The sequence below is a fragment of the Anolis carolinensis genome, chromosome 2 (genome assembly GCF_035594765.1).
Source record: "Anolis carolinensis isolate JA03-04 chromosome 2, rAnoCar3.1.pri, whole genome shotgun sequence".
NCBI lineage: Eukaryota > Metazoa > Chordata > Lepidosauria > Squamata > Dactyloidae > Anolis > Anolis carolinensis.
The window spans coordinates 208873164-208900377 of NC_085842.1; the positions used below are offsets into that span (position 1 = coordinate 208873164).

Sequence of the window (27214 nt, forward strand, 5' to 3'; positions counted from 1 at the left end):
TGGATCTTGGTGTTCCCATTTTGTGATAGAAGGGTTCTTCCTTTTATCAGATGTTGGCATGTTTAGCCTGCAGAAGAGAAGGCTGAGAGGAGACATGATAGCCATGTACAAATACGTGAAGGGAAGTCATAGGGAGGAGGGAGCAAGCTTATTTTCTGCTGCCCTGCAGACTAGGACATGGAACAATGGCTTCAAACTACAGGAAAGGAGATTCCACCTGAACATTAGGAAGAACTTCCTCACAGTGAGGGCTGTTCGGCAGTGGAACTCTCTCCCCCGGACTGTAGTGGAGGCTCCTTCTTTGGAAGCTTTTAAGCAGAGGCTGGATGGCCATCTGTCGGGGGTGCTTTGAATGCGATTTCCTGCTTCTTAGCGGGGGGTTGGACTAGATGGCCCATGAGGTCTCTTCCAACTCTACTATTCTAGATTTTTTTTTTCATGTCAGGAACAACCTGAGAAACTGCAAGTCACTTATGGTGTGAGAGAATTGGCCATCTGCAAGGATGTTGCCCAGGGGACGCCCGGATGTTTTGATGTTTTTACTATTCTCATGGGAGGCTTCTTTCATGTCCCCACATGGGGAGGTGGAGGTGATAGAGGGAGCTCATCCATGCTCTCCCCTAGTTGAATTTGAACTGGCAATTTTCAGGCTAGAAACCCATCATTCACGTCATCAGTCCTGCCAGCACAAGGGGCTCCTCAAAATAAAAGAAACTATAAATCCAGCCAATTGTTTCCATGTGATCGGGTATCTTTATACAGAACAAGCTCAAAACCTTTATTAGACAGCATTTAATGGATGTTTGAGTCAGATCTGAGACAGAGTGAGATAGGAAAAAGATGCTGAATTTTAATTATTTGATTTTACCGAAGACCTTATCCTATACATCACACATTACTTCTGTACCCATATTGAAAAACATCAATTTTCTTGAGCTGATTATCTGCCTATCCACCTGTTCCTTTAATATATGGTAAACTGAATATTGAAATATATAGTAGAACCACATCTATATGCAAACACATGTGTCAATATGCCCCACACTGATCAGTTATAGTTCTTGTTTCTAGCACAGTATGTTCTGACTCCTTTCCAGCTAGCATCCAATGCAATTTAGAGTAAAACTCTACATAAAAGTATAACTTGGGATATTTTGAGTGTGTTAAGAACACATGCATAATCTTCCAAATTGAACTTGTGGATACTTGGAAGTTAATAATCTGAATCATAACTCCGACCTCTTCTACACTGCCACGTTATCTACTTTGATAATCTGAGTTTTATGGTAGTGTAGTGTATAAAATCCAGATTATCTGATTTGAATTGGATTGTATGGCAGTATAAACTCATATAATCCAGTTCAAAGAAAATAGGTGGATTATCTGATTTGATAATCTGGATTATATGGCAGTGTATAAAAGGCCCCAGATTATCTGATTTGAACTGGATCATATGAGTCAACACTGCCGTATAATTGAGTTCAAAACAGATAAATTGGTAACAGATCCTGGGATACAGATCCAGTTTAAAGCCCCTTCTACACTGTTGTATAAAATCCATATTACCTACTTTGAACTGGATTATATGGCAGTGTAGACTCATATAATCCAGTTCAAAGCAGATAATATGGATTATCTGCTTTGATAATCTAGATTATATTGCAAAGTAGGAAGGGCCTGAGTTGTTTTAACAGTTGTAATATTTAATTTTATTTCAGTATATTTTGTAGACATTTGTATCATGTCATTTTTGAGGTTGTGAGCTGTTTGGGGTCTTGCAGGGTACAAATAAATAGAGGGAGGAGGAGGAATAATAATGTCATCTATGCCCTTGGCCTGCACCCCCAAATTAGCTTGCTGTCCCCAGCTATGCTGTCCCATCATTTCTCTGACTGTCCTCCATATATGAAAGGAGAGAGGCACTATTTTGTTCTTTGCCTCAGGCAGCAAAATGTCTTGGGGCCACCCAGTGCAGAAGGAAGCAGAAGGCATTTCACACATGCAATGCTTCCCATAGTGAAAGCACTGAAAGCAAACAGCTGAAGAAAGACCTAAGACTAACATTAATCCTTTATTTGCATTAGAAGATTAGGGGTAAGTCACGGATCCAGGAATTTAGCTACCGTGCTTTCCGTTCTACTTCATCTTCTTAGAGAAAAGCTGTCTCCACTTGCTTTCAGTGGCATTAGCCCAAATTCATAATCCACTGGCCGCATATATACAAGATCACAGGTGTGTTGGCAAAGGACAGGCGTATCATATCAGATTGCATTTAGCAAATACATAAGAGTGACGCATGTGTTGACTCATGTTTTTAATTGATAATATTTGCCACTGGATCTTTTTCTGCCTCCTCCTTTTCTTTATTCTATTGCAGGTATTCTGGGTCCAATCTTCATCCAGATTTTAGCTGGCAGACAAAGAGAAGGAGAAATGCTGGATTAATTAGATACGGCATTCTGTACTTATTACGACTTTCTCTCCATCCTCTCCAAAATATGTTCACACATGTTTTCCAGGTTTAGCTTGTAAAATATCAACAGATATGAAACATAATACCTCGAGAGGGGTTTTGATATATCAGTGTGAGGATGTGGGATTTCACCATTTTATTACATGTCCTAGCCGTCATGATGCATTTAAGAGTGAAAACAAGTTGGCTGTAAATAGCCCAAACCACATTCAAGAGCATAAAAATGTCTATGAAGAAGCCTTACATCCATTTGTATGTCTATATATATATAGGGGTATGTATGTACATGTCTATATACATGTATGTGAATGTATGTGTGTATATATATCTATACACATAAGCACATATGTATATAAGATATGAAAATACATGTGTATATATACATATACAGTAGAGTCTCACTTATCCAACATTCTGGATTATCCAACGCATTTTTGTAGTCAATGTTTTCAATGCATTGTGATATTTTGGTGCTAAATTCGTAAATACAGTAATTACTACATAGCATTAATGTGTAATGAACTACTTTTTCTGTCAAATTTGTTGTATAACATGATGTTTTGGTGCTTAATTTGTAAAATCATAACCTATTTTGATGTTTAATAGGCTTTTTCTTAATCTCTCCTTATTATCCAACATATCCGCTTATCCAACATTCTGCTGGCCTGTTTATGTTGGATAAGTGAGACTCTATTGTATATGAATGTATGCATGTGTGTTTATCCATATCTGTGACTATATGTGCATGTGTGAATGTATGCCTGTGTGTGTATATATGTGTGTGTGAATATGTTAATATGTATACATGTCTGTGTGTATTATGTGTGTATATATATACATATACAGGTATGTGTGTGTATGAGAAAAAGATAAAACATATGTTTTACATTTTATAGACAACATACCATTCTTTACAAATGTGGGACTCTGCACCTTAAAAACAACACACTGAGGTGTTTATGTGCACAAGAAGATGAGACTCAAATGTTAATACCCTCTCTTTTTTATTTGAAGGAGGCACCGATGGCCTTCCAAATATTGGACTACCACTTATCCCTGATCATTCGCCATATTGTCTACGGCTGATAGACACCAAAATCCAACAATATATTTAGAGCTACAGGTTTCCCATCCCTGCTCTAAAACATCAGGGAACACTGTAGCCAAGACAGCTTCAATAGCTCTCTTATCCATGTAATATTGAGCCTACAGCTGTTTCTTCAGCTGTAATACTTCCATCTTCCCCCAAAGGGCTCTCTTGAACTCACAATTGTCCCACTTTTGCTTCTTTTCTCATAATATGGACCCTCACACGCACAAAAATGTTTGCCTTATTTCATAGCTGTCTCTCCACAAAATGTCCCATTCATATCCTATGCTAGTCTGTGTTTAGACAGAGAGGCAGCTGCCTTAGGCAGAAGTCCTGAAAGCGTCACAGATTCTTAGTGATTTGAATAATTCTTGTTGTATTTTTATTCCCAACGGAGGATATGTGGAATTTTTTTAATTTGTATTTGTCCCGGGCATCAAAATAATATCATTTATTTGTTACTAATTGCCATTAAGATAATTATGTGATCCTGTGAGTGAGGTCCCTTCTACACTGCCATAAAATTCCAGATTATCTGCTTTGAACTGGATTATATGGCAGTGTAGACTCATATAATCAGGTTCAAAGCAGATAATGTGGATTATCTGCTTTGATAATCTGGATTATATGGCAGCGTAGAAGGAGCCTGAGAAACCTCCCATCATCATGTTCCCAATGCCTGTGCTCAGGTCTTCCAAACTCAGGGCCATGACTTCCTTGATTGAGTCTATTCACCTGTAAACTAGCACTGATAAATGCTTCAAAATGCATCAGTTTGTATGGAAGAATCCCATTGATAGTCCCAAATGTTATGGGGAAAACCTGACTACTACCCTGGAAACTACCCTGATTCCCTCCGGGGAGATGGGACAATCTACTAATAAAGATTATTATTATTATTATTATTGACACAAAGACAGAGTATGACACAGCGAACGAGATACATATGCTGGATTTCGTATCACAAAATCACAAGTCGAACACTTCCCAAGCGTATAGGACTATGTGATGTATTTTTGGACTATTATTAATATTATTATTATTACTATTACTACTACTAGTAGTAGTAGTAGTAACAGAGCCGGCCCTAGGTATTTTTCAAGTGTAAGTGAACAGAATTTTGGTGCCCCCTCCCAAACCAATCACTGGAAAATAAAAGCGTTGGATAAGCAAAAATGTTGGATAATAAGGAAGGATTAAGGAAAAGCCTATTAAACATCAAATTACATTAAGATTTTACAAATTAAGCACCAAAACATCATGTTTTACAACAAATCAACAGAAAAAGCAGTCTCAACTGCGCCCCCGTATGTTTTGCGCCCCAAGCGACCGCTTAATTCCCCTCATTGTTGGACCGACTCTGAGTAGTAGTATGCACGTGCATGTACAGCCATAGATGACTTACCTGGCAACATGCTGTTCAATCTGTGAGTTGCTTGCATTAAATAACCACCACCTCCAAAGTTAAATAAAGGGTGCATCTACACTGCAAAATTAATGCAGTTTGACACCACTTTAGGGCCAGGCTTTAGCACAGCAGGTTAAACCACCTGCTGCAGTAAATCTTGTCAATCCAAAAGGGTGACAGTTAGAAGCCCAGGTCCAGATGAGCTCCTGGCCTTTAGCCCAGCTTCTCCCAACATAGCAGTTCGAAAGGAAAATGTGAGTAGATAAATAGGTACTGCTTAAAAGCAGGGAGGTATTTTAAGGCACCCATAAGGAAATGCCAGAAAAATGCCAGTGATTCGACCAAGGAGGAAGGTTACAGGCAAAGCTCTTTGGCAGGGAGATGGAGTGACAGTATCCACCCCATAACTGAAACTGAGCACAAGCCTCCAAGATGCTGAAGATGGTAAAAGCCTATACCTCTTTCTATGTACAATTGTCTGTCTTGTCTGTGTATAAAATGGTATTGAATGTTTGCTGCATATGTATGTTCTGTGATCTGCCCTGAGTCCCCTTCAGTGTGAGAAGGGTGAAATATGAATATTGTAAAAATAAATAAATAAATAAATAAATTTAACTACCATGGCTCAATGCTATGAAGCCCTGTTTTTTTTGTAGTTTGGTGAAGTACAAGCACTCTTCGGCAAAAGCTAAAGTCTTTATAAATGTACAGTTCCTATAATTCCATAGTACAAAGCCATAGCAGTTAATGTTGTGTCAAACTGCAGTAATTCTACTGTGTGGATGCATCTAAAGTTTCTATGCCAGGGGTCCCCAAACTAAGGCCTGTGGGCCGGATGCGGCCCTCCAAGGTCATTTACCTGGCCCCCGCCCTCAGATTTATAATATAATATTTTTATATCAGTTTTAATAATATAATATTGTATATACATATAATATTGATGGCAATATTATAATGTAATACAATATAATACTAATAATAATGCCATATAATAATATTAATTATATATTATATATTACATGTAATATTACTAATAATATTACAATATAGTGGTATAGTCTGGCCCTCGTGGCAGAATGTAAGCCGCTCTGAGTCCCCTCGGGGAGAAGGGCGGGGTATAAATGCATGTAATAAATAAATAAATAAATAAATAAATAGTTCGATATAGTAATATATAATGCTAATATTGTTCTATGCTAATAATATAATATATTGTATGTACATATAAATTGTAAGCCGCTCTGAGTTCCCTTTGGGGTGAGAAGGGCAGGATATAAATGTAGTAAATAAATAAATAATAAATAAAAAATTTTTTGACTTAGACTCGCCCAAAATCTGAAATGACTTGAAGGCACACAACAACAACAATCCTAATTAACTTGACTATCTTGTTGGCCAGAAGCAGGTCCACACTTCCCATTGAAATCCTGATCGGTTTGTGTTGGTTAAAATTGTTTTTATTTTTAAATATTTTCTTTCATTGTTGTTGTTGTCATTGTTATTTTTGCACTACAAATAAGACATATGCAGTATGCATAAGAATTCATTTGTACTTTTTTTCAAATGATAATTTGGCCCCTCAACAGTCTGAAGGATTGTTGACCGGCCCTCTGCTTTAAAAGTTTGAGGACCCCTGCTCTATGCTGTTACAACAAAGGTGACCTTTAATTGTTTCACATATAAAAGCTATCACTTGACAATGCACATACCAAGTGATTCAAGTGCAGTTGAGAACACACATGTGCATACACACACACACAGCCATATTTAGGTTGCTACACATGTGATCCCAGACATTTCCACCCCTCTCTCCTCCTCCCTCCCCCCAAAACCCTGCCAATAAAGCAAGCTGTACATGAGTTGGTTTTAAGCAGGCGTGCTATCTGTTCATTTAATATTAACAAATTGAAAGGAATTATTTTAATGCCAATTAACTTGTAACTGTCCTGTATTAATAGTAATTTAGATTAATCCTTCTCCAGAGCAGGAATGGTGGTCCCGGTGAAAACGTGCTTTGAATGCAGAAGGAGAGGACACCTTTGACTTTGAAGGGAGAACGCTCTGTTATATATTGGTACTGTTTATACAGTGATTTATTGTTAGGTTGTTGTTGAGGCTGTTTTCAGGTGAAAGTGGCATCTGTTTCTACAGCTGTCTGTCATTCCCTGATAATTTAAACAGTGAACATGATCACATTTCTTCCAGAGAGACGTTGAAACCCCTCCTCTACTGCCACCATCAGCCTGCCCCCACTTCTGAGAAATATGCTTCTAAAGTTCTCACCATCTCTCTCCTCTCTCCCTACCTTCGCTCTCTCATTCAAAAGACTCCACTTTATCCTCCAGGGTGATGCTGGATTTCAGTCCAGCATCACTTCACTGTTAGAAATACCTTTAACATCAGTAATATCATACCCAGTCAACTTTTATTAGAATGTTTCAATCCAAAAGCAAAAACACATCCACTAGGAGGCAGTTGTATAAGGACTAGACATCTATAGCATAAGATGTCTCCCAACAAAGGATTCCCCCAGGCAGGAAGCAGCCAGGCTTTGAAGCTGCAAGGCTATTCAATGCCAATCAAGGTGATCAGTTGCAACATTCCCACTTGCCTCAAACAGACAAGAGTTCTTTCTCCCACCCTGGACTTTCCACAGATATATATACCCCACTTGCCTAGTTCCCAACAGACTTCACAACCTCTGAGGATGCCTGTCATAGATGTGGGTGAAACATCAGGAGAGAATGCTTCTGGAACATGGCCATACAGCCTGGAAAACTCACAGCAACCCAGTAGTTCCAGCCATGAAAGCCTCTGAAAACACATATAGCATAAATGTTAGGCCCCAAACCCTGGCTGATCTTGGAAGCTAAGCAGGGTCAGCTCTGGTTCGTACTTGGATGGGGACCACTTAATACCAGGGACTGTAGGCATATTTTGGGAAAGGAATTGGCAACACCACTTCTGAGTATTCCTTTCCTAGGAGGACTCTATGAAATTCATGATGGGGTCGCCATAAGCCAACAGGAGACCTGAAGATACACATAACAGGGGAAAGAAGTAGGCTAGATCTACACTGCCTATAGTCTAGAATCTGATCCCAGATTATCTTCTTATCCCAGATTATCTGGCAGTGGAGACTCATATAACATAGTTCAAGACAGATCATCTGGGATCAGATCCCGGGATACAAGCCAGTGTAGTTCCAGCCCTAGTTGCATAGTGAGAGCAGTAGCCATGCCTCTGATAAAATTATCATGATGAGGTATTGCTAAGTTTGGGTTGCTGTGAGTTTTTTGGGCTGTATGGATGTTTGGGCCATGTGGATGTTTGCTTAGATTTTATGTCATTATATAATTTTTGTTTGACCACTTTTGGTTTAATTTATTGATGTTAGCTTTAATTTGATGTTAGGTTTTAATGTTTTTATATGTGTTTTTTTTTGGGATTTTATGTCAGTATTTATTGGTTTTATGGAAGCATTGAATGTTTGCTTGTATGTTGGAATCCACTCTGAGTCCCACTGGGGGAGATAGGGCAGAATAAATAAAGATTTATTATTATTATTATTATTATTATTATTATTATTATTATTATTATTTTCCAGTAGCATTCTCTCCTGACTTTTTATCAGCATCTATGAAACGTCAGAGGGGAATGTTTCTGGAACATGGCCATACAGCCTGAAAAACTCACAGCAACCCATTGATTCCGGCCATGAAAGCCTACCACAACACTAGGTTTGTATTTGTTTTTTCATTACTCTTCCTAGCCAATCGACGGTGGTAGAGCTTTTCTATTTCTGGGAGAGGGATCTGTGGGTGCGTTTCCACAAAGACACACTTTGAAGGAATGTCATAAAGTTTGTGTTCTTGGTCTTCTCCTCGCTCTCTTTCAACAGCCTGGGCATTTATTTCCGCGGCAAAAAAGTCATTTGCAAACTTCATCAGCGAAATTAAGACAAAGCGGTGCATTAAGGCGAGCTCGGAAATGGCATCGAGATGAGCTTTTTCGGGGAAAGGTGGGGAGAGAAAGAGAAGGGGGAGAGGATCGCTAGGGAGGGAGCAAGTGCAGCGGGCAGAATAGACATGGATTGCTGTGGGTTTCCGGGCTGTATGGCCATGTTCCAGAAGCATTCTCTCCTGACATTTCGCCCACAACTATGGCAGGCATCCTTAGAGGTTGTGAGGTTTGTTGGAAACTAAGCAAGTGAGGCTTATTTATCTGTGGAAAGTCCAGGGTGGGAGAAAAAACTCTTGTCTGTTGGAAGTATGACTGTTGCAATTGGCCACCTTGATTAGCACTGAATAGCCTTGTAGCTTCAAAGCCTGGCTGCTTCCTGCCTGGGGGAATCCTTTGTTGGGAGGTGTTAACTGGCCTTGATTGTCCCATGTCTAGATTTCCCGTTTGTGTCGTTCTTTATTTACTGTCCTGATTTTAGAGTTTTTCTCAATACTAGTAGCCAGATTTTGTTCAATGTACTGTCGAAGGCTCATATGGTCAGAATCACTGAGTTGCTGTGAGTCTTCCGGGCTGTATGGCCATGATCCAGAAGCTTTCTCTCCTGATGTTTCGCCCACATCTGTGGCAGGCATCCTCTGAGATTTTGTTCATGATCATGGTTTCTGAAATTTCAACAAAACGCAGGAAACCATGATCACGAACAAAATCTCTAAAATCAGGACAGTAAATAAAGAACAAAACTCAGAAAAACCGAGGAATTTCAGACATGAATCAATCAGAGCCAACTAATATCTCCCAACAAAGGATTCGCCTAGGTAGGAAGCAGCCAGGCTTTGAAGCTGAAAAGCCATTCAGTAATCAGGGTGATTAATTGCAAGATTCACTCTTGCCTCAAACAGACAAGAGTTCTTTCTCTCACCCTGGACTTTCCACAGATACAGTAGAGGCTCACTTATCCAAGACTCGCTTATCCAAGGTTCTGGATTATCCAAGGCATTTTTGTAGTCAATGTTTTCAATATATTAGTAAAACAACATAACATTACTGTGAACTGAACTACTCTTTCTGTCAAATTTGTTGTATAACATGATGTTTTGGTGCTTAATTTTTAAAATCATAACCTAATTCGATGTTTAATGGACTTTTCCTTAATCCCTCCTTATTATCCAAGGTTCTGCCGGCCCGTTTAGCTTGGATAAGTGAGACACTACTGTATATAAACCCCACTTGACTAGTTTCCAACAGACTTCACAACCATCAGGAGAGAATACTTCTGGAGTATGGCCATACAACCTGGAAAACTCACAGCAACCCAGTGATTCCGGCCATGAAAGCCTTCGAAAACACATAGAATAAAAAAAGGGCTGGCTCACCTTTCGTATCCCAGCCAAATCGGAGAAGAAAGGAAGGAGGGAAGAGGATAAGCGGAGGGGAGGGAAGAAAAGGGAAGCTTGCCTCCCCAATTTTCGGAAACCCAGGGGCAAAGCAAATCCTCCCTACGCAAAGGGACGCCCGGATGTTTGATGTTTTACCATCCAGTGGGAGGCTTGCTTCTCTCATGTTCCGCTCAGCCCTCTCCCCGGATTCGAACCCCGACCTTTTGGTCAGCAGTCCTTCTGGCATAAGGGTTTCACTCCTTGCGCCACCGGGGGCTCCAGGAGAAAGGGCTGAAAGTTACACATTGCTGCCACCGACTCATCAAACAGCCCCCCCCCCCCGCAAGAAAGTGATCCCTGGCCATTGGCCAAGCGCCCTTCACGTGGCCCGCGCCACAAGGGATCGCCTTTCACCCGCCCCGCTTTCTCAAGCAACCCCCTCCCTGTATTCACCCCACTATCACCCCTTCTTTCTCCTCCTCTATTTTGGGGTGGGAAGGGGGGTTTCCAATGGTGAACCAAGGCGCTGTGTGGCGGTGGGGAGGGCAGGGAAGCCAGCGGCCCCTTCTGTGTGGGGCAGGGAGGGAGGCTTCCCAAGATCCTCAGACAGGGAGGTCTCCAAGGCAGGCCCCTTTCCTTTCCCATTTCGGTCCGCGGATGAGGCCCCCCACGAGGAACAAGGACCCACCTCGGGACGGGGACGCAGCGGCAGCAGCTTCCTCCTCCTCCTCTTCCTCCTCCTCCTCCTTTGGGCTTGCATGGATGTCCCCTCGGGGTCCAGGGAGCAGCCCAGAGCCGAGCCTCTTCCTGGAGCAGTGGGGCCAGCGAGCGAGCCCCGCGCCGGAGCTTGGCGGGACGGAGGAAACTTTTGAATGGATGAAAGTGAGAAGGAACCCGCCCCGAAGCGCAGGTAAGGCGCGCCCGGAGAGAGGCGATTGGACGAGACCGCGATGGCGCGCGCCCCCCTTTCCCCGCACGAGAGCCAGGTAGCGCGAGCGGGAAGGAAGGAGAGGGGCATCTCTAGCCATCTCGGCCCCAGTTTGCTCCTGTTGTAATAGAGAGGTTTCGTCCTGGGTCTTACGCGCAGGTCAGCGTAAAGCAGGAGCCTCCGATGGCCTAGGGAATAAAAGCCTTGTGACTTGAAGGTTGGGTTGCTGACCTGAAGGCTGCCAGGTTCAAATCCCACCGGGGAGAGCGTGGATGAGCTCCCTCTATCAGCTCCAGCTCCATGCGGGGACATGAGAGAAACCTCCCATAAGTATGGTAAAACATCAAAACATTCGGGCGTCCCCTGGGTAACGTCCTTGCAGACGGCCAAATCTCTCACTCCAGATACAACTCAGGTTGCTCCTGACACGGAAAAAAAAAGAAGCGCAAAGCAGAAGGCGCCCCTTTCTTTCCATCCACTTTAGGGAGGGGCCTTTAAACGGCTTAGCCAGGCAGCTCCTGGGCCTCACTAAACTACAAATCCCAGAACTCTGCAGGAGGCAGAAACCGGATTTAAAGTGGATTCATGCTCTAATGTGATGAGGTACCTAGAATAAGATCTATACTTTAATATTATATAATCTTTCGGTATTATGAATGAGAGACTCCCTCCTCTGCACACAGAACACTGGGCGACTTGGAAGGTGCTAAACAGGCTGAGCTTTGGCACCACGAGATGCAGAGCTAGCCTTAAAAAATGGGGCCACAAAGTGGAGTTCAGGACATGTGAGTGTGGAGAAGAGCAAACCACAGACGACTTACTACAATGCAGCCTGAGCCCTGCCACATGCACAGTGGAAGACTTTATAAGCAACACCAGAGGCACTCCAAGTGGCCAGCTATTGGTCAAAGCGTAATGCCAAGTTCTTAACTTTGTATAATGCTAAGTTTTTCACTTTGTTTGTGTGAAGCCCCCATGGCGCAATGGATTAAACCCTTGTGCAGGCAGGACTGATGACTTGAAGGTTGGGTTGCTGTCCTGAAGGTTGCCAGTTGGAATCCCACCCGGGAGAGTGCAGATAAGCTCCCTCTATCAGCTCCAGCTCCATGCAGGGAAATGAGAGAAGCCTCCCATAAGGATGGTAAAAACATCAAAACATCCCGGAGTCCTCTGGGCAATATCCTTGCACACGGCCAATTTTCTCACACCAGAAGCGCTCCTGATTTCCCTGGAGCATCCCGGCCCTTCCATACAGAATATCAAGGCAGATAGTCCACAATATCTGCTTTGAACTGGATTGTCTGAGTCCACACTGCCATATAATCCAGTTCAATTTGGATTTTATACAGCTGTGTGGAAGGGGCCTGGGAAAAGCAGGGCCCAAAGAGAAGGGGGATCCAACTCCAAATGTGTATCTCCTAACTGGTTGCGATTCTAACTACCATTAAGTTCTTAACGTTAGGACTGTCCATTCGAGGCAACGTCATCAGGTTTGGATTCCAAAGCATTTTCGAGGACTTTTAAGGAAGTTTTCATCTTCTTCCTGATTGGATACAAAGGGCTCTTCCACACAGCCCTATATCCCAGAATATCAAGGCAGAAAATCCCACAACAGCTGCTTAGAACTGGGTTATCTGAGTCCACACTGCCATATATTCCAGTTCAAAGCAGATAATGTGGGATTTTATTCAGCGGTGTGGAAGGGACCAAACTCAATCGGGAAGAACCTGAAACGTCCTAGAGGCCATCGAAAATGCTTTTGGGGTTCAAACTTGAGTCGGGAAGAAGCTGAAACTTCTTTCAAGCCATTGAAAATGCTTTTGGGTTCAAACTTTTTAAGCCAGGAAGAAACTGTAAGATAAAGGTAAAAGTTTACCCTGACTTTAAATCTAGTCGTGTCCCACTCTGGGGGTTGGTGCTCATCTCCATTTCTAAGCCGGGTCAGAAAGTTCCAACAGCTCAGCGGTTTAATCCGCTGCGCCACCGGGGTCTCCCTGGGAAGAAACTGAAACTTCCTTAAAGCCATCGAAAAAGTTGTTGGGTTCCAATCTGATCAAAGCTGGATCTACACGGCCTTATAATGCAGTATAGTCAGCGTAGAGACCCATATAATGTAGTTCAATACCGTCCCATCTGCATTGTATGGAACTACAGTTCAAATTGCATTATTTGGCAGTGGGAAAGGGGGGGGGCGTTTTGTTGTTGTCGCTGCTGCTGATTTTGATGGCGCTTATGAGGTCATCGGGAGGAGAAAGCAAGCTTGTTTTCTGCTGCCCTGGAGACTAGGATGCTGGACAAAGGCTTCAAACTACAGGAATGGAAATTCCACCTGAACATTAGGAAGCACTTCCTGGCTGTGAACGCTGTTCAGAGTGTGGTGGAAGCTCCTTCTTTGGAGGCTTTTAAGCAGAGGCTGGATGGCCCTCTGTCGGGGGTGCTTTGAATGCGATTTTCCTGCTTCTTGGCAGGGGGTTGGACTGGATGGCCCATGAGATCTCTTCCAACTCTACAATTCTATGATACTATAATTCCTCATAGTCTCCTCCCTGCCATGGATTTGGGGGGAAGGAGGGAAGGAGGCAGGGGAGGCGCAACTGGCCAGAGGAATGTACAAGCCTCTCCTGTTGAACTGCGTTGCTCTTTGGAGGAAAAGGTCTGTTAAATGTGTTCTGGGCTTTCCCTCTCTCTCTCTGGTCCCATCTAGACGGCCATATAATGTATTTGGCATATAGAGTCATATAACGCAGTTGAACTGCATTGTGAGAGTCGACACTCGCCATATGAGGTAGTTTCAGTGTAGGTGGGATCTGAGGTCCCCAAAGTTCAGCCCCGGGAGAAAGAAAGGCCACCATCACAAGAGGGCAGGAAAGTTTCCCCAAACTCCCCACCGGATCCTTTGGCAGATGGACTTGTCTCCAGCCGCTCTACATCTCTTGCTCTATAATATATATTCCCGGAAATCAGAGCGAGTTAATTCTAATTCGACGCACATACATATAAACACACATCGTACTATTTTTAAATACTACGTTTGCCCTACAGATCCCACAGAGAAAAAGCCTCTTTCTTTTCCCGAAATACAATGAAAGGTATTTTCTTCCTCCCTCTCCCATCTCAGAAGCGTCTTCTGGGCGATTACAAAACAAACCAATTCAAAAGGCTAATTAGCAGATAGCATTTTGCCACTTTGAACCATCGAAAAAACTCCAGCATTATTTCCCTTTCTTTCTTTCTTTCTTTCTTTCTTTCTTTCTTTCTTTCTTTCTTTCTTTCTTTCTTTCTTTCTTTCTTTCTTTCTTTCTTTCTTTCTTTCTTTCTTTCTTTCTTTCCTTCCTTCCTTCCTTCCTTCCTTCCTTCCTTCCTTCCTTCCTTCCTTCCTTCCTTCCTTCCTTCCTTCCTTCCTTCCTTCCTTCCTTCCTTCCTTCCTTCCTTCCTTCGTCCCTCCCTTCCATCTTTCCTTCCTTTTTTTCTTTCTATTATTTCCTTTTTTCAAAATGGTCTGAAAATACAATTCCTTGGTGAAGTTTAATTTTTTTCTTGTGAAATTAATATAACTGTCTTTTTGGTTTTGTTTCCTGGCCAGAAAAGGAAACTAATGTTGGACGGTTTTCAATGTTTTTCAGTTTTTTAAATTGAAAAACATATTTATTTTTTAAATTACAAATATTTAATTATATAATAATAATAATAATAATAATAATAATAAATTATTGTTATAAAATATTACGACTGATATAAAATTATTCTCAGGCCAAGTACCTAAGGTGCAGATGACATAGAAATGGATGTTGTGTTTAGACCTGGATCCATCTCCAAGATATCACATTGTTATTAAATAAGATACCAAACCCTTCTGTTCCCACGCAGAAATCGTTCCCGCATTTCTTGAACCGATGCAGCGGTGTTACATAGAGGTCAGGTTACACCGGATAATTTGAAATCTTTTTCTTGACACGCTTGATTTTTTTTGAATGAATTGCGGATTACGCGAGAGAAGAGAAACGAAAATGATTTCACTGTTTTTGGGTTGCTGTGAGTTTTCCGGGCTGCATGGCCATGTTCCAGAAGCATTCTCTCCTAACGTTTCGCTCACATCTATGGCAGGCCTCCTCAGAGGTTGTGAGGTCTGTTGGAAACTAGATCAGTGAGGTTTATATATCTGTAGAAGATCCAGGGTGAGAGAAAGAGCTCTTGTCTGCTGGAGGCAAATGTAAATGTAGCAATTGCCCAGCTTGATTAGCATTGAATAGTCTTGCAACTTCAAAGCTTGGCTGCTTCCTGCCTGGGGAAATCCTTTGTTGGGAGGTGTTAGCTGGCTCTGATTGTTTCTTGTCTGGAACTCCCCTGTTTTCTGAGTGTTGTTCTTTGTTTACTGTCCTGATTTTAGAGTTTTTTCTAATACTGGTAGCCAGATTGTGTTCATTTTCATGGTTTCCTCCTTTCTGTTGAAATTGTCCACATGCCTGTGGATTTCAATGGCTTCTCCGTGTAGCCTGACATGGTGGTTGTCCAGCATTTTTGTGTTCTCAAATAATATGCTGTGTCCAGGTTGATTCGTCAAATGCTCTCCTATGGCTGACTTCTCTGGCCGAGTTAGTCATCTTCATGTTTTCTTGCTCAAACGGGAAAGGGAGAGAGGCCCCAATGGTTTGGCGTTGTCAGAACTTATGAGCTGTGTAGTTTCCTACCGTTGCCACTCTTTCCTAGGAAATCTTAGATGAAAATGTTCTGATGTGCATTTTTAAATAAAATCGCCCTCCTCTTTAAAAAAAGTTCCAAATTATTATTCTATTTGTGCAATATTTGCCCTTTTTTAAAAAAAACAACAACATAATCATCAACAACAACCTTTTTTGTTCTGTGAACTAAACTAAACTAAAAAACAAAACAAAGCGAAACCTGAGAAATGACTATGTATGAAATAAGCTGTAGATAGATAATATGGATAGTTATATAGAGCTGCCTGGGACCAGATCCAGGAAACGGCAGGCGCCTTGATGCCTTTGCTTTGGATCGTTAATAACGTCAGTGCACTCCCTGGTTTCCAAGCCCAAAGAGAAAGGAACAACAGATGATTTGAATCTTAGAGAAGCGCTATCTAGAGACAAAATAAAATTACACGACCGAAAAGAGGGATCAGTTTTCTTTTTTAAAAATCGGTTATGCAAAACTATCCATTCTCAGTCCCCTACCACACAGCTGAATAAAATCCCACGTCATCTGTTTTGAACTGGAATATATGGCATCGTGGACACAGATAAGCCATTTCAAAGCGGATATTATGGGATTTTCTGCCTTTATTCTGGGACAGAGTGCTGTGTGGAAGTGTCCTCAGTGGTTTCAGGAAAGTGTGTGCAAGAGTAGGGAAGGAATGAAAGAAACCGGAGTTAAAACTTCAGCGATGCAGGGGTTTTTTTTTTCCACCCAAGTCTTGGAGACAGAATGGAAGGAGAGAGAAAGAGGAGGGAGAAAGAGGTTGGGTTCGTTTCAAAGTGAAGGCACTTTTTCCTTTCAAAAAAATTCAGATTTTTTTAAAAAAGAAAACTCCTTACAGGTCTGTAAACACAGCCCCTCCGCCCTGACCCAGCACATCTGTCAAAGTCCTGCTGCTCCCCTTTCAAAAGAGCTCATTCCTTTCGCATCCTGGTTAAGGGTTGTTTCTGCAAAGGAAGGGGCTCCCCAACGTTTGGTGAGGCTTGGTTCCAGAGAACTACATGGAGCTGGAAGAAAAAAATAGACACAAGTTGGAAGTTTGGGGTTAGGTAAAGATGGGGGTGAGGAAGAGGCTGATTTATGTGTTGTGGAAGGCTTTCATGGCCGGAATCACTGGATTGCTGTGAGTTTTCCGGGCTGTATGGCCATGTTCCAGAAACATTCTCTCCCGGCGTTTTGTCCACATCTATGGCAGGCATCCTCAGAAGTTGTGAGGTGTTAGAAACTAGGCAAGTGGGATTTATATATCTGTGGAATGTCCAGAGTGGGAGAAAGAACTCATGTCTGTTGGAGGCAAGTGTGAATGTTACAATTGGCCAGGTTGATTAGCATTGAATGGCCTTGCAGCTTCAAGGCCTGGCTGCTTCCTGCCTGGGGGCATCCTTTGTTGGAAGGTGTTAGCTGGCCCTGATTGTTTCCTGTCCGGAATCCCCCTAGTTCCTGAGTGGTGTTCAGAGCTGGTCCAACAATGAGGTAAATTAAGCAGTCGCTTGGGGCGCAAAACATACGGGGGCGCAGTCGAGACTGTTTTTTCTGTTGATTTGTTGTAAAACATGATGTTTTGGTGCTTAATTTGTAAAATCTTAATGTAATTTGATGTTTAATAGGCTTTTCCTTAATCCCTCCTTATTATCCAACATTTTCACTTATCCAATGCTTTTATTTTTCAGTGGGTTGGGGGGGGGTGCCAAAATTCTGTTCGCCTACACCTGAAAGATACCTAGGGCCGGCTCTGGTGGTGTTCTTTATTTACTGCCTTGATTTTAGAGTTTTTAAAAATACTGGTAGCCAGATTTTGTTCATTTACATGGTTTTCATGCTTTCCAGATAGGAAACAATCAGAGCCATCTAACACCTCCCAACAAAGGATTCCCCTAATTGCAACCTTCATACTTGCCTCCAACAGACAAGAATTCTTTCTCTGGACATTCCACAGAAATATAAACCCCACTTGCCTAGTTTCCAACAGACCTCACAACCTCTGAAGATGCCTGCCATAGATACAGGCGAAAGGAGAGAATGCTTCTGGAACATGGCCATACAACCCGAAAAACTCACAGCAACGCAGGCTGATTTATGTCTGGAGGTGAGTGCTCTTGGTTTCTATTAAGGCAGTCAGTGTAGGAAACAAGACCAGCATCAAAGAATCACTCTTTGTTTGACAGCCCCCTTCATACAAACTAATGGGTGTCTCCTTGGCGGCAAAAATAGAGTCCTGTGCCACATTAAAGCCCAGATTTATTATTATGGCACCAACTTCTATGGACCCAAAGAACCCATGTCATCTGTAATCTCTGGTTGGTGCCTTCCAGGTAAGATCTCTAAACCCAGCAGGCATACCCCTATGGACTACTGCCCATTGCTCGAGACAGTGGTAATATTAGAGCTGGTGCCATTTGGTGTGGTAATTCACAGTGCGACACCAAATGGCACCATAATATTGCATCAATACCAAATAGTACAATCAGTGATTATTGCAGGCTTGTAGCCTGTGCAGGTGAAAACAAACAATTTGCAGTGTCATTGTAATTGGTAATGACAGCTTTGATTAGAGTGCATGCACATTTGAAGGTTCAAAAAGTAAATCAGCCTAGAGTTTTCATCTTGGAGGTATACTGTTATAGTGCATGTACACTAGGCTTGTTAAAAATATGTTTGCGGCTGCAGCTACCTGCTAGAATATATTTTAAATAAACAATAATATATTTCTGCTGGTTACTCAAACACTGTACAATTTTAATAGACATTTTCTGATGGTGTCACCAATGTGGTCTGCACCCTCTGCACCCCTTAGTGATGCCTCTGGTTCAAGTCTCTCAAAAGCCACATAAATAAAAGAGGAAGGAAGTTTAAACTTCACCCTATTGCCACAAAATCCTATGAAGAGTTTGGTCACGTGTTTATTATCTATATATATAAAAGAGTGATGGAATCCTGGCGACTGCCAAAACAACAAAACTAAACACCCCACAACCTCGAAAATTGACAACACAACCCATCATCCACACCTCTAGGTTGATACAACAAAAAGAAAAGAAAAATAAAATCCTAATTAGAGGGAGAGGAATAATTGTTTTTATCCAATTGCTGCCAGTTAGAAGGCTAAGCTCCGCCCACTTGGTGTCCTAGCAACCCACTCACCCAGGGGACAGGCAGAGTTAGGCCTCACTTAGGCCTCTTCCACATTGCCTATAAAATACAGATTATCAGATTTTAACTGGATTAGATGGCAGTGTAGACTCAAGGCCCTTCCACACAGCTATATAACCCATATAATCTTATATTATCTGCTTTAACTGGATTATCTGGACTCCACACCTTTACCCTTTACCTTAACTACCACCAATTCCTCTATACTTTATTTCCCATACCACCATACTTCGCCACAGCAACGCGTGGCCGGGCACAGCTAGTAACATATTAAAATGTAAACTTCTGTTTATTAAATCACACTGGATAGCTATGTGGCCCTTCAAATTTTGTTGGACTGAAATTCCCAGCATTCCTTACAAGAGAGCTATAGAATTCTTAATCCCTACTTTTTGTATCAAGGGATTCAGGTGTCAGTGGTGGTACACCTTTGTATATATCCTCACCTAGATATTGGACACCTACTTCAACCTGTGGAAATTGTGTGTGATGGGTTATATTATGTTTATTTAAGTTGAATTGAGCATTATTTTTATTTAACTTTATAAGTTTATTTTGAGTTTGTTTTATCCACTGTTTTGATTTGATTTATCATTGTCTGTTTTCGACATTGAATGTTTGCCATTTTGTTACTTTTGTTGGAAACCACCCTGAGTCCCCTAGGGGAGATAGGGCGGGGTACAAATAAAATTAATTATTATTATTATTATCAGTTCCAACAAATACCATCAATGAATCAAGGAAATTGGAAACTCAAGGAAAGAATATACAGTAGAGTCTCGCATATCCAACGTAAACGGGCCGGCAGAACGTTGGATAAGCGAATATGTTGGATAATAAGGAGAGATTAAGGAAAAGCCTATTAAACATTAAATTAGGTTATGATTTTACAAATTAAGCACCAAAACATCATATTATACAACAAATTTGACAGAAAAGGTAGTTCAATACACAGTAATGCTATGTAGTAATTACTGTATTTACGAATTTAGCACCAAAATATCATGATATATTGAAAACATTGACTACAAAAATGCGTTGGATAATCCAGAACGTTGGATAAGCGAGTGTTGGATAAGTGAGACTCTACTGTATTTAAGAGACCTAGTGCAGTTGGGATATGGTCCCTGTTGCATTACTTGGAAATAGTTTTCTATGTATCCCATGTAAACTGGACTTACTAGTCTTTAGGATTTCAACTGTATCCCAAATATCTCAAGACAGAGTTCCTTTGATCAGTTTCTGTGAACTTTGGGACATGAGAGCAGGAAGGGGACTGATGCAGAATGAGAGTTGTTGATGATATTTATGAAAAAAGCATTTCACACATTAAATGTGAGTGATGTCTTGTGAGAGGGATTTTACAATCATGATTTTTGAACCTTAAGATTTAGTCTAATTTTTATATATATACATACATACAACAATTTTGTGCAAACAGTGGAAATACAAGAAAACAAAACCACTTCCCTTCAAGTTGCCAAACATGTTTGAGAACTATCATTGGGCACCTACTGATACTCTTGGGCACCCATTAATAACCTTGATGTGCTACTATGGTAATGTGTGAAATGGACCTCAGAAATTGGGTGGGGGAGGATGCCAGCAGCAGAATCGGTGGGAGTATGTCCCAGTTTCCAACAAATTTCTAATTTTCATCTACAGCTGGTGAAAAAAGCAACTGATTAAAGCAACTGATTTCTTAGTACAGGATGCCTCAGGTCAGCCCTTAGCTGGGCATACACTATCCATTTCCAAGATATAGATGCTCTTTGGGTTAATAAAAAGGTTCTATTGAGGCTGTTTGACTGTGATGGTTCTTTTACCTGTACAAACCAATGTGAACCTATGTTTAACATTACTTTTCCTAAAATCATCATCTTTTTCCCAATAGAAAAAGCACCTGTTTAGGCTAGAGAGAGTGGACAAGTCTTGAATTTGTGGATCTGGACAAACATGTTGCCTGTGGAAATATGTGGGTTGTATTGGAGCCCCCAGTGGCACAGCAGATTAAACCGCTGAGCTGCTGAACATGGGGACTGAAAGATCAGAAGTTTGGATCCGAGGAGCGGGGTGAGCTCCCGCTGTTAGCCCCAGCTTCTGCCAACGTAGCAGTTTGAAAACACGCAAATGTGAGTAGATCAATAGGTACCGCTCCGGTGGGAAGTTGACGACACTCCATGTAGTCATGCTGGCCACATGACCTTGAAGGTGTCTGCGGACAATGCTCTTCGGCTTAGAAATGGAGATGAGCACCAACCCCCAGAGTTAGACACAACTAGACTTAATGTCAGGGGAAAAGCTTTACCTTTACCTGTGGGTGCATACCAACCCAGTGCTTGGGTGCCTGTGGGTGAGGCAGCCATATCAGGCAGGCAATGCTGGTGGCAACAGTTACAACTAGTAAACCAGGTATGGGCAAACTTCAGTCCTCCAGGTAGTTTGGACTTCAACTCCCATAATTCCTAACAGCCAGTAAGTTGGCTGGGATTTCTGGGAGTTGAAATCCAAAACACCTGCAGGGTCAGAGTTTGCCCATACCTGATCTAAATTTTAAAGGAAAGATTTAAGGTACTAAATTCTGTCCTAAAAATAGATTTACTGGCCTGAATAGCTTCCATAAAGTTTGGACCAAGAGCCAGTGTGGATTCAACTCCTCACTGACAGTGAAACTGCCAGCCATTATTAGATATTGGCATCTGGGATGCAAAGGTATTGTAGGGCAGAGCTTTGGGAATGATTTGCCTCCTCTCTAAACCTACCTGCTTTCTTCAGGAGGGCTCTGTACCAATGCCAGTGCCAGAATGGTGAAAGTTGTCAGCTGTCAGACCAGTCAACAGGTATATATGGGCACCATATTGTCATTTGCCTCAGGCTGCAAAAATATCCTAAGTTTCTGTTTCAGATACGTTGGATATTACACAGTCACAGACATCTATATTGGGGAAATATGTTTCTGCGTATGGGAGAGAAATGTCAATGAGGTGAACTGAACCAGAATGCCTGGCATGTGCTGCCATCTTGCCAAAAGCAAGGAAAGAATGACTGAGCACAGTTTGAATAATTTCCGTGGGGATCCCTGCGTAGCACTGAAGGTGCACCAGGAGTTTTGCCTCGGCTCCAGCTTTGAACCTTTCTTGTTATATCCTGAAGGTGCAACCAGTACAGACCTGCTCAGAAAACACATTTGCCCCAATGAGTCATCTTTGACAATATTGTACACTTTCCACACTGCAAATTCTTCCACAGGCGCAGGTGTGCAGAACAAAAAAGCTATTTTAAATGTAGATTGCATTGTAAATCCAAGCTAAAAAAAATATGGGGGAGGCTGTTGAAAACAGAATGAATGAATGAATGAAGGATAACAACAAGAAGAGGGGAGGGAGCAAATGCAAACTTGCAACCGAGCTGTATTTGAGACAATGCTTCCATCTCTTTTCATCCCCAGTGAAACTGCAGGGCAGCACAGTGGCAGTAACCTCACCATCATCTCCCAGAACCAGCTTCACCACCAAGCAGCTGACAGAGATGGAAAAGGAATTCCACTTCAGCAAATATCTGAGCCGAGCCCGTCGGGTAGAGATTGCTTCAGCCTTAGGTCTCAAAGAGATCCAGGTAAAGGTCTGGTTCCAGAACCGCAGGATGAAGCAGAAGAAACTGGAGAGGGAGGGTTCTCTGTGGGGAACTGTTGTTGGCTGCCTCCCACAGGATTCCTCCTCTTCAGAAAAATCAGACCTTGCTCCATTCTCCTCCTCACCTAGCAGGAACATTGGTGACCTCACTATACTTTGACTGAAAAAACATGTTCCTCAAGACTCTTATCACTCTTGTGAAAGTTCAAAGGTTCCTAGAAGGTGCACCTGAATAGATATTTCCAAAGAGATTTGGGGACACCCATTCCAACCCTCCCCACAACCAATGTACAACTGAGTTCAAGAAAATAGAAAACACCAGACTGCACTGCAATATAAATTTTAGTATGTGGGGGGAACAGGGGCAGGACATCCTGGTGGAAATTCTTGTCACACTTGTGTAGAAACCCCAAATGTCCGTGTCACCTGATGTACAGATAAATTGAAAGGTTCTTTGTACTGTGTTGCACCAATCCTAGGAACCCAAGAAATTGTATTAAAAGGGACTTTTCAACAGGACATCTTCCAGAAACCCATCATCATGTTGTCATGCTTCTGTTTCTGTCCCTGTTCCTCTGCTTACTTTCTCATGTTGGGTTTGTTATTCTGGGAGCTTGGAACTGGGTTTTTTTTTTTACCACAATTCCCCAGCTAACACAGGGATTCTGGGAGCTGTAGTCCACAAAAGTACTTTTGCCAAGTTCTGATCATACTTCATAATTTAGGTCTCTGTCAACATAATGCTTTGAACGTTCAGAGTTTCAATGGATGCAGACTATGAAAACATGTAAATGTGAGTAGATCAATAGTGTTGTTAACTTCTGCGGGAAGGTAACAGCACTCCATGCAGTCATGCTGGCCACATGACCTAGGAGGTGTCTATGGACAACACCAGCTCTTCAGCTTAGAAATGGAGATGAGCACCAACTCCTAGAGTCCGACACGTCTGGACTTAATGTCAGGGAAAAACCTTTACATTACCTTCTACATGTTCTTTTTAATATAAGAATAAGTCAGATTGAATTCAGTACAACTTATCTCCAGGCAGACCAAGCTTTGTAGGGAGTGAAACATCAAAAAAATCATTCACATCCAGACCTTTTCTAACTGCTTTGTTTTTCTTGCCTCTTTTGTTTGGATGCCTAAGATACACTTCTAAATCCATTTCAGATAATGTTTAAGTTTATTGTGCTCAAGCCCTACATGAGAGCTTCCCAGAAGCATTTGGGAACAGAATACTGGACCGGATAGGCTTTCGATTTTATCCAGTGTATTTTATCTTCTTACATTCTTTTGAGGGTTATATGTCGATATTTCTACAAATGGTTCTTATCAATTTGTGCAGTAAATTATTTGTTAACAAATACTCTAGGCATACATCAAAAATTCTTTGGCCTGCCATCATATGAACCAACCCACTCATTTATACTTTCAGGGAAATGATGCTGCTAATTAGGGATTATTAGTGCTGTCATCAAAATTTCAGTAATAGCTATGGATGCTAATAAGAGACCCATCCCAAGGATTCTGTGACCCACCAGTTCTTCCTAACCCAATTAATTAAACTTTTGGCAGGGTGACAATGGAACCAAGACTCACAGGGGCCAAATGCAGAGGTTTTTTTATCAGCAGGGATGAGGTTGTTTTATATTCTCCCCTACTTGCCCCACTCCTTTCGGTCCTCTAAACTTACTCCAATCTTCATAGTAGCTTTGGGGTTGTTGTTTTTTTACTGCCAATTATTGCTAGCTATTCTTGTTGAATTTTTGGGTTGGTTTAATCATCAATGCATAATTGAAATCCAGGAGCCGCCGGTGGTGGAATGGATTAAATCTTTGTGCTGGCAGGACTGCTGACCGATAGGTTGGTAGTTCAAATGTGGGGAGAGTGGGCGAGCTTCCTCTATGAGCTTCAGCTCCCCATGTGGAGACATGAGAAAAGCATCCCACAGGGATGGTAAAACATCAAACATCTGGACATCCCCTGAGCAATGTCTTTGCAGACAGCCAATTCTCTCACACCAGAAGCGACTTGTAGTTTCTCAAGTCACTCCTGACATGAAAAAAAGTAAATCAAGTGGCTTCACAAAATATTTGCTTGCAGTGTAGAAGAAATTACTGCTAAAGTTTGCTATTATGATTTAATACGGCTTCTTACTTTTTGGTCTCACATTACTGCCAAGATTATGGGATTATCATGATGAGTGTCCAGACTTTGGAATTGACTAATGCACCACTGCAAGATAATGCTTGATGTCGATAGTTGAGGAAAAAATGGTTAGCCAGTCGCTATAAGGTTTTCACCATCATCTAGTGTTGATTGAGTCAGATCTGTTATCCTTTCTTGTAGGAAACTGAACACTGAGAACTCCGTCTTAAATCCACCTGTTGGTCCCAATCAGGGTAAAGCTACTGCATACTTGGAAACTTGGGTTGCATCAACACTGTAGAATTAATGCAGTTTGATACCACTTTAAATAACAAGGTCTGATGCTCTGAAGCCATGGAAGTTGTAGTTTTACAAGGTCTTTAGCCTTCTCTGATAAAGAGGTCTGATGCCTCATCAAACCATGACTGCCATGATTCCATTCATTGAGCCATGCCAATTAAAGTGATGTCAAACTCCATTAATTCTACGGTGTAGATGCATTCTTGGTAAATTCAAATAATTCAGTTGTTCTACTCGTAATCTTAATCTTTACCTCTTCTAATGCTCAGAAGAGTATGTAGAATCCAGAGCAAAATAATTGTACTTTTTGTCAGTAGAAAGGAAACACTTCTCCACACGCGTAACTCTGTAGACATTAAGAAAACTGTCACTAAAGTTCTACCTCTCATTTGCCTAGTCCAAAGTTCTTCAGACTGTGCTTTGCAGAGCACTTGGTGCTCCATGAAACAATTCCAAGTGCTCCACAAAAAAGTAAGGATTTTAAGAAATAAAATTGTTACTATTATGATTATTATTTATTATTTATTTAATTACAGCATTTATATTCCGCCCTTCTCACCCTGAAGGGGACTCAGGGCGGATCACATTACACATATAGGTAAACATTCAATGCCTTTTAACATAGAACAAAGACAAGACAAACATGGCTCTGAGCGGGCCTCGAACTCATGACATAGAACAAAGACAAGACAAACATTGCTCCAAGCGGGCCTCGAACTCATGACCTCCTGGTCAGAGTGATTCATTGCAGTGATTCATTGCAGCTGCTCTCCAGCCTGTGCCACAGCCCGAGACATAAAATGAGGAAAATTTCAGTATCGTGATTTTTTGCACCCATGAGCTGTGTGCATAAAAGTATTGAGCAGAGTAGAGAATATATTTAGCACCTTCCATGTGAAACAAAAACTATACAATCTAAAGTTTGCTAGCCAGCTCCTGGAAACAGACATAATGGAAGGATATACAATGCATACAGACAATACACCCACTGCTGGATAGACACAGAGGCTAGACTGTATCTGTGAGATGAAATTTAGTGCTCCACCTTGAGTTTCACATTTCAAAGGTGCAGCGTGACTGAAAAGTTTGAGAACCTCTGGCCTAGACTATCAGAAGAATGATACGGGTTTGTTGTGTATTTATTATTTGTGTACCTATGTTTGCATTTGAATTATGTAAGCAAATGCAAGTGGGATGGGTTAAGAAATAAAAATTTGAATGGATTGATATTCTAATGAAGGTTGGCTTATTTCCTAAACTTACACAACATTCTTCTTCCCAGTATATCAGAAATGATTATGAGTAGTTGCAAGAGATCATGAATTGTTCCATCCCCAAAGCTTAGAGGGCCACACTTGCTTATCTTCAGAAGCACATCATGTGCTGTCAGGCCATCATAACACAGAAAGCTAGGCTGGAGAGATGCATGGGGGAGTCAAAACTGGTAGGTCATGAAGCTGGTCTAGGTGAAGTCTGATCACAAATGGCTGCAATCCACAAAACATTTACTATTTCAGTGTTCTCTTGATCTCAAGGAAATTATTCAAGAGCAAGTGGTTTGTGATTTGATGCCATTAGGAGAGAGTTGCTGTTTTGTTGATTTCTGCCAAGGAGGGATGAATGAAAATAATAGCTGAGTCAAAGGGGAAGAGGGAGGTTCTATACAACCTACTTAATAGTCCAAAGCATTGCCCTAGACAAAAATTACTGCCGAGTTTAAATGAGATAATTCATTTATTGGGTTTTATAACAGCTCAATGTATCTGAAGTATGAGTGTAGAGAAATGGCAGAATTCAAAATGAACACTGAAAATTAACCAACACTATTTGAGCATTTGCTTTTGTTATTTCAAGGCTCAAGCTTTCAGAAGCAGGTAGAAGGAAATTAAGTGAACAGAGGGGAAGGGTGAAGCAGAAAGGGAAACCAGGTTGACAAAGACACATTTGTGATCAATGATGTTTGTGGAATTTCAAGAACAGTTTGCCATAATTCCCAACCAGCTTAAACTAGTTTCACCATTGTTAACTGTGAT

The 27214-nt window shown here is 41.6% G+C and overlaps 1 protein-coding gene and 1 long non-coding RNA gene across 3 annotated transcripts; one reads left to right on the forward strand and one right to left on the reverse strand.

Annotated features, from left to right (window-relative positions):
• Nucleotides 1-2052: 2052 nt before the first annotated feature.
• Nucleotides 2053-10648, reverse strand: LOC134296512 (uncharacterized). Of its 2 annotated transcripts, none has more exons than XR_010003294.1 (2): nt 10467-10648; nt 2053-2410 (listed from the first exon to the last, which is right to left on the reverse strand). It is a non-coding gene; the product is annotated as an uncharacterized LOC134296512 (long non-coding RNA). The 2 variants fall into 2 exon arrangements; XR_010003293.1 differs by lacking the exon at nt 10467-10648 and adding an exon at nt 10308-10460.
• Nucleotides 10649-10742: 94 nt separating this feature from the next.
• Nucleotides 10743-26416, forward strand: LOC103277721 (homeobox protein Hox-A1). Its single transcript, XM_008103679.2, has 2 exons — nt 10743-11220; nt 22550-26416. The coding sequence occupies exons 1-2, from the start codon at nt 10821-10823 to the stop codon at nt 22891-22893; spliced, it is 744 nt and encodes a 247-aa protein (XP_008101886.2). The 5' UTR covers nt 10743-10820; the 3' UTR covers nt 22894-26416.
• Nucleotides 26417-27214: the final 798 nt, after the last annotated feature.